Here is a 20964-nt window from a genome sequence, read left to right on the forward strand (position 1 = left end):
TTACTAAGTTTGCCTTCGAACTACGGCATTCTTAAGTCCCAGTTGAACGGTAAAAAGTCGGAAATTCAGAAGAAACAACATTTAGTGTACTTTCACGACCATCATTTTGAGGCATAAATCGGTGTTACGGACAGCAGACGTGTCCATTGGTTGAAAATAAAATTGGTAAACTTGTTCTATAATTTAAGACTTATTCAACCAATCGATAACAAGATAAAATTTTACCGCGTTCCATCAATAAAATGGATTCAGTATGAACATAAAATATAATATTTGGTGTATTTTCTACTTGTTCTGAGTATTTTTGTTGTGCCGTTACCAAAGAACGGCGTAGTTCGATGGCAAACTGAGTAAATGACAAAAGTACGTGAAGTTTATAGCAAAGTTCTTGTTTAAGTGTGAACAATCGACCGAAAATCGCCTTCATTCATTACTGACAGCTGGACGTCCGGAATTACACACTTTCATTTTGGGGTGCTATTTGTAAAACTTTTGGCTGTTTTGGACATACTTGGACGAATTTCATCAAATAAAAGGTGTTTTATATTAGATGGACGCTTCCTGCTGGCAACCACAATGACATGTGTGTGCATTGTTTGATCTTTTATGCTGTTGCATTGTGTTATTCAACACAAAGGATACCTTTTCTCTTATTATATATATAAGGACCAAACAATTTGTTCAAGTACCTGTGGCAACCTGCGAGTCCAGTAATTAATTATTCGTTTGTCGATAGAACAAAAAAAACATAGTTTTATCGTTCTTAAAATAGCGATTTTAAAAACCTTTCCGACTTAATGTATGATGATACCATTGCTAAGTATCAGTAAGATAGTGGTTGAGTGATGTGTCCTGATTATAAAAGTAATGTTTTACAGACTACTGTTACTTTTGATGAAAAGCAAACATACCCTGATTCATTTCTAAAGTGTGTGAACACAGATATTGGTTCTTATGAGTATGTATTCTGTTATCAAAATTTATACTCAAGAATTCGTAAGAAAACATATCGCTGCTAACTTGTGACAAATAAAAGATTTAAAATATATTCTCGGTAATGCAAAACCCTTAATCGAAATCAATATGTATACAGCGCTTCTTATCAAATAATTCAAAAAATGCATGTTAAATTAGCAATATACTATATGTTTACACTAGGCCTCGAGAGTTTCTGGTCTCTTCATGGGGTAGTTTTTCAGTTATTAACCATTGTGTATCTCATGTTTATCTATAACGTTTTCTAGCAGATGAATTATCAATACAAATCGTGCAAGCCATTCATGAGTACCGTCATTATTCTATAATTGTGTATTTGAAAAACATAAGCGGTTTATAACCACAGCGGTTTGTAAAAAAACTTTACCTGTTTTTTTTATAAATGCTAAACCAATGTCTGTCAATGAAATATTAATTGCTTACCTTATTAACTCAATCAATATTATTTTTTAAAGAAATTTACATTAAAAAAACTGAATACAAACTGAATAAAAAACTGAATAACTGAATAACTGAAATACTACAAAAAGAAACGAATATAACAATGGATGTTCACCTGACGTACATAAACTCCAGAAAACATGAGAGACACTTCAAACTTACCATCGTGCATCATTCTAAATGAGATGTGGTTTAATGTATGTACATTATCGAACTATTGCTACACACATGCATGAATATGTCTGTGATAACACACGTATGTACATAAATTTTATTTGGGATACCAACTTCTGACTGGGATTCCAAATTATCTATCTAACTATGTGCATAGTGTTTGGATTTCCCATAATATATTCATATGCAACCAAAAAAATGTAAATGACGGGCATTTATTTCTGCGATATTTTTACAACACGGACAATAGTTGCGACGATATTTTGACATTAATTCGTTCGTTGTTTTGACAGCTAGGTTTTTGGTTCCTACGTTATTTTAGCAATCCATACTTTGGCAATATTTTCTTTTGATAACTAGTCATTGGTTGCTATATTATTTTACAACCCGAGCATTTATTACTACGTTATAATGACATCTCGAACATGTAGAAGTTCTAATTCTATAACAGTATTTTATGATTTAGAATGGTTCATATGCAATCACAAAGTCTCAGATTCGAAATGCCTCCATTGTCTGTAGGAACCGATGTTTGGATATTGCAAAAAAACACTTTCTGTGTAATAATTTGATCAAACTACTAATGTAGTTTTAAAATGGTGTTAATAGGGAAAACCTTCATTTATATGAACCTTACTTTTAACCACAAAATATCGTCAAACTGTATTTAAGCTTGGGGACAAATTGTAAAAAAATGACGTCGTTTGATTTAATATTTTCGAAACCATTTCATCAAAATAACTGTAGTCAGTCAGTCGGTCGGTTAAAGACGTGGCAGTTATTGAACACGCTTAAATTGTTTATTAAATATATTAAAGCAAATACTTTTCTTTCATTGTTTGCATGACCATCTACCAAACAATTAAATTATATAACGAAAGTTGAAGGGAAACCATGCGATTCAAATGTCTATATAAATAAAAACACTATTTTTAGTCAAGGATGGCTTAATATGAAGATATTTATATACTTTATCTGTCTTGAAGAAAAGTTTTCAACACATAACTACACAATCTGATTAGAGTTGTATTATATCGAGTGAGTAGCATGTAGTTTACATATCGTAAACCTTATAAACTATTTCGAGTCGCAACCGAACTGATTCAAGTATAGGGTTATGTCTCGAGAACGCTCCTATTACTTTCTGTTAATGAGTTCCCTTTGGCCGATTGATAAAATTGCTCATTGGTTATTATTATCAAACAATGAACAGGTGAATGACAATTTTTTTTAACCCTAATTTGTGTTATGTGCTTTTTCATTGTAAAATCCTATATGAATCATATCGTGTTTGGTTACATTTAAAGCTAATTTGTATGCATCGAACGCGGCTTCGGCTATCAATATAAACTCGTGAAGCGATGAAGTCCAGACAGTTTATGATCGGAGGTAGACCAGTATTTTCTTTATGGTTTAAACCAGGTTTAACATTTATTTATTGAGTGTATGTTCTGATTTAGGAACTTTACGTTAGTAATAAAACGTCTGAATTGGATATTAGAAACAAACAATTCAATAATACTTTATTTAACATAGAAATGTGTTAAACACTTAGTGCTTTGAATAAATCAAAGGAAGGAATATGCATAACGAAAGTAGAATACGGTAAACTTATTTCAATTATTAAGGGTAATTTCAATGTTTACGCGGATTTGTTTCTACAAGTTTATGTTGTTGATGAATTAAATATAATATTGAAATCAGTATCACATGATGCATATCAGCTTATCATAAATCCAGGACTCCAGAGGCTAGTGGTTCGAGCCCTGTTGAGGGTTACTTTGTTTTCTTTTTTAATTGTATTCTTGATTTTTTACTGGAGCTTTTTAGATCCGATGTTTACATTTATCAATATAAAGCATTTAATGACAAACTTTAATAAATGCCAAAATCTGTGAAAAGGCCCCTTTAAATGTGTCTTTCTCTTCATAGAACATTATGTTATATGTAATTGTCCAGTGTTTAACGTTCTAAGATAGTGTAATCCTCATTTAAATTGACAAAAACATATTTTTCGAACTAATAATCAAAACTGAGTATGCATGTTTATGAAAATTTCTCATAAGAATGTGTAAGCAAAACGTATTGACAAAGTTATTGTACTTTGTGTTTTAGTTCTGAATTAGGCGAACGGGTTTCCATTCAATATGGGGAACGGAAAAGATGCAAGTATACCCCCGAAAGAAGGTAGATTTGCCAACTTGTTTACAAAAGCATTTAATTAATGTTTGTTCATATTAGTGTCAATCTTAAAATAAACGCCTGCTCCCTTACACATTTATGCCCGTTAAAACCAAAGTCAGCCAACTATGTTACGCATCGAGATATAATACGTCAAATTTTTTTGAATACTCTCGACGATAATAACACAATAATCTGCAATTACAATTCAACATTAACTTATTCTAAAAGATTATTGTTAACGATGATCGATTGTAACCACTATGAAGCGTAATGATGCATAATATTGTTGTTTCAAGAAAATACAAGACTGAAGAAACTTGTGTGCTGTTCGAAATGCCAGGTCAACTATAAGAGCGCTTTGTTTAGACCATGCTGCCATCTTAATATGTGCATAATCTGTGCGTTTGGCTTAAAATATTGTCCAGAATGCAACTCAACTATAGAGGGAATATTCAAGGTTATTCTGACACGAAAGTATAACTAAATCTGCAGAATTATTGATGAAAAAACTATTTAAAATGTAATAAAGAGCATTTATCTTAAACTTTAATGCAGTTCCGTAGTTAAATTATAAAACAAAGGAAAAAAAGTAATGCAACTGAAATGTATTGCCAAATCAAATACATTACCCAGTTCCTACATCAAATGTCGTGTTTTAAGTAAGTAGCATTTTCTCTTAGCGTTGATCCAGACAATAGTCAGCGACAACGCACGTTTGAAGTCAGAACTATACTGTGGCAAATGCAATGTTTAACCCAGTATCGTGCTCTTCTTCCCTTGCCAACACCATCTCTTGTGTTTGGACTGTGCCAAGGATTTGGAGGTATGTTGTGCTCGCTCGGTAGAAATTCGTCGCACCAAGCAAACGTTTAGGTCTAAGGTCCTAGGACAAAGGTTTATTTTGTATTTAGGTAGCATTAACGACTGTAGATTATCTTTTCCATTTAATCATAAAATTGTGTTAGAACACTTTGCTTTAAGTAGTCACATTAATTCATCATTATCAGTAAAGTATATTGATTGCTAATTTTTACATCACAGTAGTAGACAAATCTTGATAAAAATACTTTTTTCATCTGTCTAATTGTTACACGTATTAATATTAGTATCAAATGTTGTTTATTTGATAAAATATTTTCTTTAAATTAATAATTGAAATTATATACGACTCCTTAACCTATATTCGTTCTTTCATTAGCTTTAATTGGCTTTTCTCGTTTTGTGATTTGTTATATAACAAGTTTGTATAGCACGTTTAAGTTTGATTGTTCATATTAACTATCATGGATTTTGTAATTTAAAGGGCCTGTAAGATCGTGTTTTCTTTCATTATCATGATAAGCTTTTTATTGTTGTTGTTCATAAAAATAGGATGATGATTGTACATGTATATCAGTTAACGGAATTATCCAAACAATCTGGAAGTGGTTTAAGTGACACTGTATGTGTCCTTCATATATACTACAAAATCAAACCAATAAATGTATATCTCCTATTTCAAAGTATCGCTTTTTAACATAACCTATTTGTGTTTTATAACGGTAGCATAGTTTCGCTTCGAATAAGATAGCAAAGGTTCGGGTTTCGATACTTCATAATGCAATCCCTGCCACATTGTAAATTAATTTTGCTACTTAATATATAGTTCTTGTCAAATTATAAAGTTCCTGAGAGTGTACAACTATGCAAATGCATTGAATATTCACCTTATTATTTAAAAAAACGTTGCGTTTCTTGTTTTTATGCATCTTTTGATTAATTGCGGACGTACTTTCAACTTTACCAATCATTATGTAATGTGTTGTTCACGTGTTTGGTTACAACACGTATGTTTAAAAACAGATGTCTGGTGAATCAGTTGAAACGAATTGCTGCGTTGAGGTATTTTCCTGGACGTTCCTTTTTAATGTGTGTACATATTAAAGTATTATCAGCCTTCAAAGAAGCCTAAGTAAATTGAGTTGCACTTGTACGTCAAGGATGGAATTTCGCTCAGTGTATGGATCAGTGACATGGTCGCTCCAAAATCCATTTAGTTCCACGCCATATCATTTTTGCTTAAGATCATGTTAATTGGTAAAATGGTATAACTTTTGTGAAAGGAAAACACCTGAATAATTTAAGGTCAAAGATCCAGGTCAAAAGAGATTTGAAAAAGTTAGGTACACTATTCGAGTACCAAAAATATCTTTAAATACGATAAGTGAACGTTGATTAATGATAAAACGTCATGTAATTATCGTTGCATGTATTTCCAGGAAACTTCTAAAGTAAAAGCATTTCTATTGCTAGCTGATGTCTGAGAGATAACTGTACATGTGCAGTATTAACAACTTTATGATAAGTGCCTATATTGTTGCTCGACGTACATATCTACAAACATTTCTTGTAATGTGTGGTCTATTACTTAACTATGCAATTTCATGTTTGATGCACATGTGGCTGTACTTTCCTAGCCTAAAATTTAATAAATGTGTGTTTTAAAAAATTCTCCAGCGATCAAATACTTGTTTTAATTTTCTGCATTTATTTCAAACTACCGTCATTGGCAATAGGAGTTTGTTTCTGTTTCATACTTTGTATTCGATGCTTTTAAACTTATTTTTACTATTTTCAAAACTTATATTTATAATTACCAAACGATTGAAGTTTAGTTTTTGCTATAATGGTGTTAAATCTAATGACGCGATGTGATATTTTCCTTCGCTGAATGAAATTTGATGAAGCGAGTGGTAATGGATATGTTGTATTGTAATAATGTTACACATATATATGACGCCTTACCATCGCTGAAATAATTACACCAGTCACCGCGTAACAATGTTTCGATTTACGAACACCACACTACGTAATGGTCACACACCATTATTTAAAGAGCACTCAGTTAATTTATAGTACGACCACAATCACAGACCATACGTACCATATATTTTATTATAATATATTTGTTTTGTTATAACATTCCATAGCTGTTGATTATTTACTTGTCATAAAACACAAGTGTGTGTATTAAGCATACTATTTGTAATTAGCCTAAACACGTTTTTTTTGTAACGTCTTTTGTAAAACGAATTCATTTAGCATAATGGTTTAAAGAGAAGTTGTACCGCTATGTTGTAAAATTTAATGACGCGATGTGATATTTTCCATTGCCGAATGATTTCTCAAAACAAACGTGCTGAATACGTCAGAATAAGTAATGCTTTCGTGTGACTCTGTGTTATTAAATGACGCATATTTTAATCGCTGATACGATGACAGATTCATTGAGAATATGATGTCGTGTCGCAATCTCTCTTCTCGTTTATGCGTATACAGTCAAGTGTGTGTTTTCATGATACGTTATACTTGTAAAGCTTTCTGTATACTTTTATACCTTTATAGATGTGGATTATATTTTTATATGTACGTATACGATTTTAATAAAGAAATTTACAACTGAACCAGGCTTTTCTAGTACGAGGAGTTGGGTGAACGGTTTTGAATCTAATAGTTTCATTTTTATACCATGTATTACCGAAAGGGTAATATGGTTTCAATTGCGTTTGTCACTTGTTTACGTATGGTGTGGTGTCATATATGTCGGTGTGTTGTACGATACTATTACTTGCATTCTTTACCAGATATTTAAATTAAACGACTAAAATAAGAATTTAACAACTGAACCACGTTTTTAGACTGAGAAAAAGGAGAGTGGTTAACTGTTTTAAATAAATGATAAGTTAACGGGAGATTTAACATTCGTATGCTGATGTTGCCTGTTTATGTAATGCAAAAGGCAACCTGTGAGTCTAGTAATGAATCATTCGTGTTTTGAAACAAAAAATAGCTTGATCTTTCTTAAAATAGCGGTTTAAAATATCTATTTGACTTTATGTGATGAAATTATTGACAAGTATCAGTTAAATATCGGTTGATTGTATGTGGCCTTTGTTTATAATCAATTCTAAAGTAATTGTTTAATATCGTAATTGCGAATTAATGATATCCTGATTATGTCTAACGTTTATAAACAAAAATATTTTTTTTAAAAGATATGCAGTATGTTATCGAAGGATATGCTCAAAGAATTATTTTACAAATCATTATTCAAACCAAAAAAAAATTACTTCAAACTAGATACAAATAAACAAATACATTTAGTTTCGTGAATGCGTAACCATCAACCGCAATCGATACGTGTGTAATGCTGTTTATCATGAATTTTAACAATGCGTGTTTAAATAATATATGTTCTTATCGTTTAAATTGGGCCAAGTTTGGGGATTGTTTGGCCACAGCATTCGGTATTCTTGTCAGTGATCCACAATGGCGTGTCTAATCTTTAGCTTAATGATCCGTACTATACTTATCCTGAGATATTTGGAAACATAAGCGGTTAATAATCACAGCGGTTTATAAATAATCAATCTTAAACTGTATTGTGTAAACGTTAAGCAACAATTAATGTGATTTAAACAGTTTAATTCATGTCTAAGTAACTGTCTGAAAATGATGTTTTAAAGTTTAAAAAAAATGTTAAGTTAAAGTTTAAGTTGATTGTGAACACAGACGAGCATGACCTGGATTAAATAAATTGCACAAGTGTATCACACATTATTTAACTGATGAATTAAACCGTGAATTATCATCTACAAATCTTGTGTAATGTTATTATAAGTTGAACGAAACGATACCGTGTCAACACCAAAATTGAACTTAAGTTGTAGTTGAGTTGGTGCGCATGTGTCAAAAATTATTTTAGAAATATCGAGTTAGTTACCGGAAATATACTTTGTGTCATCACCGGACACAATCTTTAATGTAATTTTAATTGTAGAAGAAAGGGCAATGACTTTGTCAATATCTAGTGTCGAGTGACCAAAATTGACTTTGACCCGCATGTTTAAGGTAACACGTTACACATGTGTACACAATTTGATTGAATAGGTTAAGAGTTCTTAAGTTATCATCAAGGAATACGTAATGGACTATTACACCGTCAAAATGTTCATGTTTTTAAACCAGTTTATTAGATTGGGGTTTTACCGGCTAGCGGGCAGAGCGGGATGGGCTGGCGGTTGATTCATTTGTAAACCAAAAAATACCCTACCCGTTCACCTCTGAAAACACGACCCGTTGGTACCCAGTGACGTCATGAATTACTGATTTAATTTTATATAAATTACCAAAATTAAACTTTATAAATCAATTGAATACTCGTTAAGAACACGATTCGTTTATAAATCTGTCCGAACTGTATTCGGTATGTATCCCATTGTGTTACAAACATTAACACATATATAATTATTTGTCCAATGATAGTCCAAGGATTATTTGTGCATTTATTATATATGTCGTTATTTATGGGATTCCAACAATGAAAATCCCAATATGAGGCGCACAATTATGCGAATTTCAATATTTCCAGTTTATTCATTACTGTGGACGCTATTAGTCATGAGCATTTGCTCCCATACAATTAATTTCATTAACTTAAACATGAACTGAGCAACTACACAGATTTACGGGTATTATGGGTTGACTTCGCTGTACATTTCTGGAAACATAACGACACGGCAACAATAATTGTTCTGAAAATACTTGCCTTTAATTTTAACAGAAAGTACCTCTACCTTAGAAAGGTTACTGTGAACTTCTTGTGTTGCATGTTGTTTTTGAAAACGTGGATTAAAGAAAACCGACAAATCACCGAATTGAAATGCGTACCAAATAATTCGGAACAAAATGAATAACCTAGCTCCGAATAGCAAATATTGATGCACAACAGTATTTGAGACGAAGAGATAAGTTATTGGAATCCCAATAACTTTTATCAATAATCTAATTTATAAAACTAACTGCCGATAATTTTAAAGAATACCAGTTTGTTTTCTAAGTACCGGATCTCAAACATGTGATCGGGCGTATCCTGATGATAAGTGGGAGTGTTAACAATGCTTACGTAATGTCAATACATTAACTACTAATTGTTCACCAAACGTTATCGAAATGTGTATACTACTTTTGTTGCATCCTAACAAAGAAATCGACAACAATTAAACATGGTGAAGAGAAGTAAATGGTTTGGATCGGATATTGATCAATTATGGATATCGTTTGAACAGAGAGAGTATAGCGACGCTGAGATAACAACCATTGTGAGTTGCCTAACATCAAAGTTTAACCAACGATACATTTACTTTTCTTCAAAAGGTAACGGACTCGAGTGTTGCGTTTTATTCTCGACGCCAGACGAAATTAGCGTGATGAAAGACAGAGGCTTGTTCTCCGAGTGCCAAGAGGTATTGGGGACTGCTATCTGCCGCGAATTTGTTGCTTGTGTGAGTGAAAATACGGGGCTGTGGTTAGCAAAGAAGTCTGGGGACAATACCAAATTATTTTCTAAACTGGCGCTTAACATATATAGTTCAGGAAATCAACAAAAACGCCGCTATGTATATTACGCAACTGTGCGCAATGTTGTGTTGAGAAATTTACCTGTGAGCATTAAAATGAAACCAATCAGTACACGGAAAAATAAAAACCAAACAGACGCAAACGTGATTTAGTTAATAAAATATAAAAAAATAATGTGTCTCTGTCCAAATGATAAAAAAAACTCATGAGCGTCCGGCAAATTATCAAACCAACGAGCGAAAGCCGATACAAGTTACTGATGGTCAAGAACAAACTGCAAAACAGTCATCCGCGAACGGTTCAAATAACCATGCTGCTGATAGTGATATTTAAGTAGTTACTTCTTCGAGAGAAATATCTCATAGCAGTTCTCATTCAAACCGAAGTATAGACAATGTACTACTAGATCAACATAATTCATTTTTACTCGTACATGGACAATGCCGATAAACATCTTATGATACTTACGATAAACGGATCAGTTCATTTGAAGGATGGAACCATAACAAACCAACAAAGGACGAATGCGCATACGCAGGTTTCTTTTTTTAAATGGTTCGCCTACATGTTTTGTTCTTTTAATAGGGTGGTAATTTACAAATAAATGCGCAGTCCAGATCATATGTTACAAAAGTAGCCCATTTCTTCGAAGTAATTTAACATTTATAATAAAATAATGGTAAATGAAATTATTTTAAATATTCTTATCATGTGTAGCACGTGTCTGGTGTATCGTATCATATGGTGGGATACCAAGTAAAAAAACAATTACATTTGTGTCGTAAAGCATTTCTTTTTTTAAGATGCTCATTTCCGATAACTAACCTAAGTTGTTTGCCGGGATGACAATTACAGTTAACCATGTGAACTTTATTCATTCAACAATTTATCATTAGTCATAAATAAGTAGAAAGCGTAAATAAACATGCTTCGAGCACAGACATGAAGTGGATCGCATTGACACAATCAAAGGTTTACCATCCTGTGTTTGGACGCGTTCTATTCGATATGACGTATGCTGCTTTAACAATATTATGGAAGACAATTTTCAGTTGATCGAAACGGTCGCTTCGAATTTACTATGTAAGAGCCAGATAACTTTATATTTTTACTGCTTGAGTATTTAATACTTCAAAAAGTTTAACTGTTTGAGTTAAAAGGACTTGATAACTGTTTGGCAAAATAACATGTACACAAACATTCAAATAGATTGAAATCCAATATATGCATACTATTCATATTGGCAAAAAGCAATCCAAATTAAGAAAAAAAATGTCTTAAATATCGAACCGTTTTTGGATTGTATCAATTGAAATCGGTAAAATTAAACATCGTTTGTGACATTGTCGATAATTTTGAAAACAAGTTTTTATCAACATGTTGTGATGTACGTGTGTTTGTCAATTGCCTGAGATGGCTATTGAATTCGTAAGATAATGTTTCCCCATAGGGCGGCCAGGATCAAATCCCGATGCATGAACATGCTTTATTTGACTGGATATTCGTGCGTAGATAATCATTTAAATGCATTGAGTCGAAATTTCATTAAAATATAAGGAAATATATGAACAAATCTTTGTTAGTGGCTAAATGAAAACAATATCAATGGCACGTGAACATCTGTGTTTGTTTCCATTTTTTCATATTTATTCAATACCTTTTCTTCAAAACTATGAACAGAAATCGTGCTTGAAATAAGTGACCCTGTTATCACATCCCACTCACACTGACAGGCTAGATTATTGTAAATAAACTGATATTTATTGGATTTAAATGTTTACCAGCACAATTAAAACCAGCTGAAACAAGCAATTAACATGTGTGATGCTACGTTATTCTAGTCAATCGTAATAAAAGGAAGCAGCATATTCAACAATTTTACACTTTCGTAAAATTATATTCATATGTTATTTAAATTATATTCATATGTTATTTCAATGCTATATTTATTTTTATAAATATATACTCGTTACTTAGGCTTATGCTCGAAAATACTATAAAGATTCCGTTGACACATATATTTTTCTGTGCACTTAATCAATCACGTTATGATATTTCCCACAGGGCCTGGCGATCTTGTGCGATGCTTTTGTTGTGGCATTGGACTGAAAGATTTCAATGAGACCGATGACCCCATGGAGGAGCACATCAAATATGCCTCGAAATGTGCATATTTGGAGACACTGTTCGGAGCTGAGGAGTTGAAACGTAGATTGGTAAAACTCCTGTCATAGTTCTTTCACGAAATAACAATACTCAAGTTGAGATAAGCTTGTGTTTATACATTTTATTTTTAGAAGACACGAACACACTAGGTCGCTATATAATTGTTAACTACTGACTTATCACGTTTTCGTGATGTGTTTTTAGAGTATATTTTCCGCGTGCAGGCACTGTATCTCTTTTCGTAAATTGTGAAATATATTTGAACAAATGGTTCTAATAATAGTGATTTCCAGTATTGAACACCAATAAGACACTAGTGTCTGAGTGTTATATGTATCCATTATTCATATTGATGAGTATAATGTCTTTTAAGGAAGTTATAAGATCAGTGGAGCCTGAGAATATTCGACAAAAGCAGTATATGGAGTTTAAATCAAACCAAGGAAACGATTGTACGTATATTGGTAAAATGCTCAACCAAAATAATCAGGAGTAGAACTGAACATTTGTATTAAAAGACTTTTAATTATATAACAATTAAAAATAATTTTACACAGGAAATTAATTCTCTGTATCACATATTTCAGTGTCCAATATTCAGAAAATACTACGCATACTTAATTTTTATGTTTGTAGTATTAAACTGTTCTTCTTGACTGAAAATGCATTATTTTACATAACAAATGCGATCAACATCCGCGTTTCAGTTACAACCAAACCTTACCGACATCCAGAAATGTCTTCTTCTGAAAAACGCCTGGTCACCTTCCGAAATCCAAACTTTCATTGCGTTATTTTACCTCAACGAATGGCAGATGCTGGTCTCTTCTTCACAGGTATTTGAACAGAGTTGATTTCCATATACCATAGGCACTAATTTACAGTTTTTTTACCCTAGTTGATGAAAAAAAACATTGCTCAACGAAAGCAGGCTAAACATAAAAGACACAAAGTATTGGTTTGATAAACACATTACGGTATAAAATGCTTCCCTGTCAAGACAGGTCATGCGTCCCTTTTCCCCAAGTGTTATTATACGTTTGAAACAAATAAAAGCCAGCAAAGTATGGTTTTGTTTAAGGAGAGAGTGACCTTGTGCGTTGTTTCGCCTGCGATGGAGGATTCCGTAACTGGGAAGTGCACGATGATCCATGGAGAGAACACTGCAGGTGGTTTCCGTCCTGTAGGTTTGCAAGAGAAGTCAAAGGGGACGCGTTTATCGAGAAAGTTCAAAAACAAACAATCGGGGCCGGACCGGTAAGACAAATATTCACATTTACAGTACGAATTTTATTCTCATTGCCTATACCATGTATTCATATGAATTTATTTAATGATGTAAAGAAAACGTGTTGGTCTTAATACTTATTATGCATTAGAATTGAACTGTTATACTTCCAGTGATTTTTTTTGCCCAAAATTACCGCCGATATTCGGCTGCTTCCCAATTGCAAAAAATGACGTTTTTTCCCAAAAATCTGACCAATATTTCCCAAAAAATGACCAAATTTTCCCAATTAAGCCAATAAGATTACAATGTCCTTTAGCGTTAATTTCGTAGAAAGAGTGCCGATCGAGCTTGTCGAGTCTTCGCCGAATGACAACTGACTTACGCATGTTCGCGAATGTAGCCGAATACGACTTTACGTTGCTTTCCACACATCTCTCTCTATATTGCGGAGGATACCGACGATAGTCGATGTATCCCGATTGTTAACGCCTGTTTTTACACACGTCCAAGATGGCGGCAAGCAGACGAGAAGTTTGCGATGAACAGCGAAAATGATAAATAACACTAAAATTAACAGCGTATATCACATTGTTATTAGGAGATAATTTAATGTGTGTGTCAATTAACGCAAAATACTATGTTTGAGATGAACAACAACAAATATTTATTAGAAATGTTCACAGTGAATGTGCGTCACGGAAATCTGTGTTGGGAAATTGGAGTTCACAAATTTAAAGCATTTAAGACGAGAACCGTTCGAAAATGGAAAGAGACAAACATGATTTGATTTATATGTTAGTGGATCTGTGTATATTCAGATTCATATGCATATTCTGCTTTATTATGTTTGTCACGCTGTATAGTTTGGTGAAATAGCATTGAACTGAGGATGTCAATTGTGCAAGATATTAAAAGGTAAACAAATGAAATGTATTATTTTAGCTCCATTTAATACAACATTAACACAGCAAGAACACAAAAGCGTGTTTGTTAATATTTGTTAATGTTTTCACCATATCATATTTTACTTTAAAAAACATCCTGAATTAAATTCATACTCTTAAAGAGATTATGATTAAATCATAATGGTACATGTATATTGAAGAATCTATAGATTATTGCAAGTTTAATATTCATGTGGAAGGATTTTAACTAAACGTTGTAAGAAGACATGGAAGCAACACTTTATAATATAAAAATGCTGTCAAACATGAACTTAGCATTTTTTATTCTGTTCTTATAATCATATTTATAATGTTTTCCAATTTCATGGGTTATCGCGCTAATTTTCCCAATCCAAATGCCACAGGCTGAAACAAAAAAAGCAAAAAAAATCACTGACTTCGTCGTATGATAAAAGAAGTAAAAAGTAAAAAAGTTGAAAAGCGTTAAATACGTCTTAAGACAAAATTTTGTCAACGGGAAGGCGAACTGTCAGACAGACAGGCAGCCGGACTGATAGACACACGTGCATTATGATTCTAGTAAACTTGTTTGACTAAGTACCAGGGGTCAATTAAAATGATAAAGCGTGTCATAAGTATTACTAATAGTGTGTTCATGATACGCAAACGAAGGAATTTATAATATCGACGAATAGCGAGACTTTTTTTACTTCATACTTCACCAGCGTCATGATGTTGGACATCATTTTAATATTGAATAACACCTACCGGAGATGATAGAATTCAGTTATGAAAAGTACAACACGAATGAAACATACTGATACTAGAAAATAGTAGATAAAAACTTCATCAATTTTTATATTTCTTATTCTTCGTTTTATTCGGCCTATCTGTTAAACTCAAGTTTTGACCGTTATTAACCTTTATCAATACACATTAGAATGTTTAAGATGTTTCCCCGTCTGTAGACTAGAATAAATAACTCATCACATTGCATTGGCTAATCTACCATTTGTATGTCAGACCTATCTTTAAATTTATTTTCCTGTTCTTTACTGTTTTACTTCCAAAGGCGCAATCGTATTCTCGTATTCTACCGATTTAATTAACAAAAAATCTTTAACTGAATACATACATTTCTACAATTTACCATTGTTAATTTATCTCTTTAGTACGGCGTGGTTGACGATTTAAATGTCTGATATCTGGTTTTTCTTTATAAATGATTGATTACTCTATCCCTCTGGCAGAATATATGAAGAGATATTAAGAAACCTTCTTAATATAACAAAGAAAGAAAATGGTTCATACATCTACTTGGTATTCACTATCTAAGCATACACGTTAAATGATTGTAAATAAATGAATCGCTTTTAAACTGTTTACTTTTTTCTTTTATATGTAAGATTGCCATCACACAGATCGTCTAGCTGATATAATTTCAGTAACCAGATATATTGGAATCTAATGACTCACTCATGACAGGCCAATTAAGGGTCACATTACATTTATTTTATGAAAAGAATATTCATGGAACGGTTTTGTTTTAGTTCTTACAGTGATTTTGTTTTCTTTACCGTACAAAGCAAAATTACTCGAGTAAAAATATTATGTATATAATTGCAATCGTCCAGACTAAATTTTAAATAATTCTTATTTAATTAATAATAGATGTTATATTTCATGTCGATGTTCAAAACAATTACATTCAGTATATTATATGAATAATGTACCTGTATATAGTGTTAACTCATACGCGATTGAGAATTGTCTGAAATTCCAATTACGTTTATTATTTATACTATTTTAAATATAACCTTTTGAACTTAAATAACCACCCTTTTCTGCACTATACTTTATTATACGCCAAACATTTTTTCAATATTTTGTCTTGTTAAAATACAGAAATTCACAACTTTATCGTGTTCACTGGTCTCATAACATAAGCTCAAGGAGCCTGACCGGCCATTGTGAGATCCTTGCCAAAATAAATGTAGGATCGACTTTAGCCCCTAAGTCAGCACCTGAAATGTTCTTTATGCCTCGTTAACAAAGGCTAGATAAAATAGGTGTTGTATTTTATGAACCAAAAGTCTGATTATAAAATAAAATGAGGTAAGGAAAAATGTATAAAATTATTCTAAGATCTAGAGTGCAGGTCAAAGGTTTCAAAACTAGTTTATTATAACAGCTTAATGCAAATAATTGTGAATTATGTTATCCTCCCACGGAATACATGTACAACACATGTTGGTAATTGTTTATCTTTTGCAGTATGTTGTTCAACTAGTGCAGTATGTGTGCATTTCTTTATTAGACAATGTGCCCAATGTATTCGCGTCCATTATGCCCGCTGAATAAATTAACGCAAACAATCTTGGTGAAAAGTGGGTTTAGATAAAAGCGTAACGTACGAAATATAAATACTGAACACATTCGGTTCTAATAAGCGATGTGAAACATAAATTTCATGCAATATCGCCATGTTTTAATCTGTCTTCTTTTTTCACAATAGCGTGCTACAAACACAGATGAAGTCAGTATGCATCAGAATGACCTTATGATTGACAGTGGCATTGAAAGGTTACGCGTCACCATAGTAAACGACATGGGCTTCAGCGATGATACCTTTAACACAGCGATAAGACAAGTAAAGAAAAATGGTATGAGCTATTTTAGATGAATACAAATCATGATTTACTAACAAAAAGTATGTATTTAAATTTTGTGTTAAGAACATATAGGAAAGATAATAAAGATTCATTATTATGATGATGCTTATTATAAGTAGTTGTGATAGTTCTTGTTTTTGTAGTAGCAGTATTTATTTACAAATTATTGCCTTTTCCAGGAACTATACCTAGTATTGATGACGTTATCGCTTTTATTGAAAACATGCAACTTCAAGGAACTGATTCAGATGGTGACACGTTCAATGAAGATCGTGTTCATGGTAAGAGCCACATGTTAGTTTCTTGATATATTTAAATGTGGATTATTGTAATTTGTAATAAGAATTTTACTTAAAGTATTCAGCTGCAGAAAACAATCCATCGGATTGCAAAACGTTTTGGTAATATTTCAGACGACCCATGTACAGAAAACCAGCGACTAAAGAACTTACTTATGTGTATGAGATGTAAGTCCAAAGACGCCAATGTTCTGTTTTTGCCCTGTGCCCACCATTGGATGTGCACGGACTGTTCACGTGGAATCGAAACATGTCCTGTCTGCCAGCAGACGATACAAACAAGCGTCCAAACATTCATATCATAGAATGTTCTGAAATGTACCAAACATTTAGATTGCTTGAACAATATGAAAGAATTGTGTCAATAAAATGAATTAACACACAAAGGATCAAATATAATTCTACGTAATGATTTCACAACTGGTTATCAAGTGATTCGACCACAACTCCAAAACACGCAGGACCAGATCATTCCTTGTTTCGAGAAGGCGTTTATTGTTTAATCTTTTTTTATTCAATATAAGACATACACTGTATACATGTTTGTGATCATAAAAAAAATTGATACCATAAAGCAACAATAATGTTTAAACATGTTATACAAGATATGTTAATATGTACTTTAAAAAAACGAAAAGAAAGAAAAGAAAAAAAGAAAAGAAAGTAAAAAATAAAAGAAAAACAACAGAATAATTATGAATAAGGATGAGTGGTATGAAGTGGGTAGAAAGCATACTGGACTTGTTATGAAAGTTTAATGCGTTTCCATTTTTGTTCAAATATATAAGGTGTATCATTGTTTAGGGCTATTTCTTTTTCAATTTGAATCTTCAGTTTTAAATAATTGATAAAACAGTTTATTGAAGGTGTTATTTTTCTGAATTTATACTGAATATGAAATATTTCATTAACATAATTATGTAATTCACAGCATTTTTAACCTCTTGTATTTTGAAGGTATTTACCCCTAAACTGATGTCTAAGAGAGATAGTTTAACATTTAATTGTTGTTTCTCTAGAAAGGTTGTCAATTGATTCCAAAGAGATTTAATGTTACACTCCTAGAAAAGGTGTTCTATTGTTTCAATATGTTCACTACACATATCACATAGATTTGTATTGGATAGGTTGCACTTAAAAAGATATTCATTTGTACAGATGGGGTATCACGTGATAGTTAAGTAGCTCAAATATTGGCTTAAAAACGGAAGACAATAATATTTCTTTTGATAAATTAACTGTTTCTGTAAAATTCAATGTATTGGCGAAAAATGCCTAAATGTATCAGTAGATTTGGAAGGAACTTTGTTTTTGATTTTTATATAAAGAAAGGTGTTATTTTTTATAATTATTCTTGTTCAATTGTGTCTGAAAGTAAAGTTTTATCTTATATTACTAAACTTGGTGTCAATAAATCTACTGGGCTATATGGCATTCCCTGTTGGTTTGTTAGGGATGGGTCAACAATTATAGCTAGTTCCCTGTGTCATATTATTATTTTTTCTCTTATACAAGGTGTTGTTCCAGATGATTTGAAATCTGCCCGGGTTGTTTCCCTTTTCAAGAAGGGTGATAAAACTGATGTTAGTACACCTGTCAGACCTTATTTAGACTTTGAAATGGATAAAAGTCATCTAGTTGGCATGTTGTTGCTTGATCTCCAGAAGGCTTTCGACACGGTGGACCACTTTATCCTTTTGATGAAATTAGAAGCTTTGGGTCTTAGCCATGATATTTTGTATTGGTTCAGGTCATATCTTTCAGACAGACAACACTTAGTTGATGTCTCTGGTACATTTTCAAATCCATGTTCCATTACTTGTGGTGTTCCCCAAGGGTCTATTTTAGGTACATTTTTATTTTTAATGTATGTAAACGACATGTCTAGTGTTGTCAGAAATAAGCTTTTACTTTACGCTGATGATTGTTGTATTTTGGTTGCAGAGCGAAATAGGTCATTCTTAGAACAGGAGTTGACTCAGGACTTAGAATTGGTTAATTAATGGCTTATTGACAACAGGTTATATTTGCATTTGAGTAAAACTGAGTCAATCTTGTTTGGTTCCAACCCAAAGGTCAAATCAAACAGTGAGCTTAATATTACTTGCAGTGGCCAAAGTATCAAATCTACTTCTTCAGACATTGGATCAGAATCTTACAGGTACAACTATGGCCAGTTCTATTATCAATAAGGCTAATGCAAGGTTAAAATTCATGTATAGAAAGTCAGATTATATTACAGTCCATACTAAAAGACTTTTGGTACTTTCTCTGATCCAATGTCATTTTGATTATGCTTGTTGCTCTTGGTATTATGGACTGACCAAATTCTAGAAGACAAGCTACAGGTCACTCAAAATACACTAATTAGATTTGTTCTTAATTTAGGAAATAGGTCACACATTGAACACAGTCACTTTAAGTTCCTCGGTTGGTTACCTGTTAATAAAAGAGTTGAGCAAATTACATTGTGTCATGTTTATAAATCGAGGAAAGGTCTAAGTCCTGATTGTATGTGTCAATATTTTAAACCTTTAGAAACAGTCCATTCATACAATACAAGATCCAGAGAAAAGGGATCTTTCCAGCCCCCACCAGCTAAGGGCTTCGGATCTAAGGCATTTTCTTATGTTGGGTCTCACCTTTGGAATTCTCGTCCTACTGATATAAAGGATCTGTCCAGCCTTGTCCAGTTAAAAAAAGCAACTGGAGATCAATATTTTAATTTGAAAAGTTATTACCATTTTTAGTTAAATTTTTACTGGATGTTTTGCAATACTGTGATATGATTTCGAAGGTAAATATTGTGCCAAGTTGTCTTGTGTTCCTGTCAGTTTAAGTAGCATTGGAGTCATTTAAGGTTCATGAAGAGGCTTCAGTTTGAAAAATGTGGGACCCCTAGAATTGAACTCAAATTTAACTAAACGAAGATTGCAACATTGAAAATGTATACATAGTTGCTTAAAAGGATGATTTTCCTTCAAACTGCTACCAATTTTGTGCAGCAACGTATCATACCATCGACAAAATCAATCAAAATACAAAGCAATGTAAACATTAAAATAGACATTATTTTCAAAAATCTGAATGATGTTTATTCAACGTATTTCGGCGGAAAATTATTAACTAGATAATAACATCGACATTGATGAGGACAAGTTACGCTTAAATAGTAAAAAAAGTTTACATATCTAGAAATATCAAAACTCGAACACATGTCATTTCATGACGATGGTGGCAGCGATTTTTAAATTAATAAAATCGAAAGAAACATGCTAAAAACTCACTCATCGCCTAATTGACATTCCAAACGGTTGACAATGACACATGCATTGAATTGTAATTTTTCCGTTGATGTGTGCAAACTGCATGATCAGACCTCATAAACACTCCAAAAATAACTTTGTAAGAAGCATTTCACCAATGTTTACAATTGTTGTCGAATCACAAACACTTGTATTATTGCGCACAAAATAGTACGCTTACAGACTGACAGA

The 20964-nt window shown here is 32.5% G+C and overlaps 1 protein-coding gene across 8 annotated transcripts; it reads left to right on the plus strand.

Annotated features, from left to right (window-relative positions):
* The first annotated feature begins 2941 nt into the window (after positions 1 to 2941).
* On the plus strand, positions 2942 to 18894 carry LOC127843957 (baculoviral IAP repeat-containing protein 7-B-like). Of its 8 annotated transcripts, none has more exons than XM_052373867.1 (10): positions 2946 to 3000; positions 3727 to 3798; positions 4092 to 7200; positions 12259 to 12410; positions 12734 to 12812; positions 13068 to 13196; positions 13442 to 13617; positions 17012 to 17159; positions 17348 to 17449; positions 17582 to 18894. In XM_052373867.1, exons 4-10 carry the CDS (start codon positions 12330 to 12332, stop codon positions 17770 to 17772), a joined length of 906 nt encoding a protein of 301 aa, XP_052229827.1. In that variant the 5' UTR covers positions 2946 to 3000; positions 3727 to 3798; positions 4092 to 7200; positions 12259 to 12329; the 3' UTR covers positions 17773 to 18894. The 8 variants fall into 8 exon arrangements, with proteins under 8 accessions (XP_052229822.1, XP_052229827.1, XP_052229825.1 ...); XM_052373865.1 differs by having other exon boundaries at positions 2996 to 3216; XM_052373862.1 differs by lacking the exon at positions 4092 to 7200 and having other exon boundaries at positions 2942 to 3000.
* The last annotated feature ends 2070 nt before the right edge of the window (positions 18895 to 20964 follow it).

The sequence above is a fragment of the Dreissena polymorpha genome, chromosome 9, assembly GCF_020536995.1.
Source record: "Dreissena polymorpha isolate Duluth1 chromosome 9, UMN_Dpol_1.0, whole genome shotgun sequence".
NCBI classification, from domain to species: Eukaryota; Metazoa; Mollusca; class Bivalvia; order Myida; family Dreissenidae; genus Dreissena; species Dreissena polymorpha.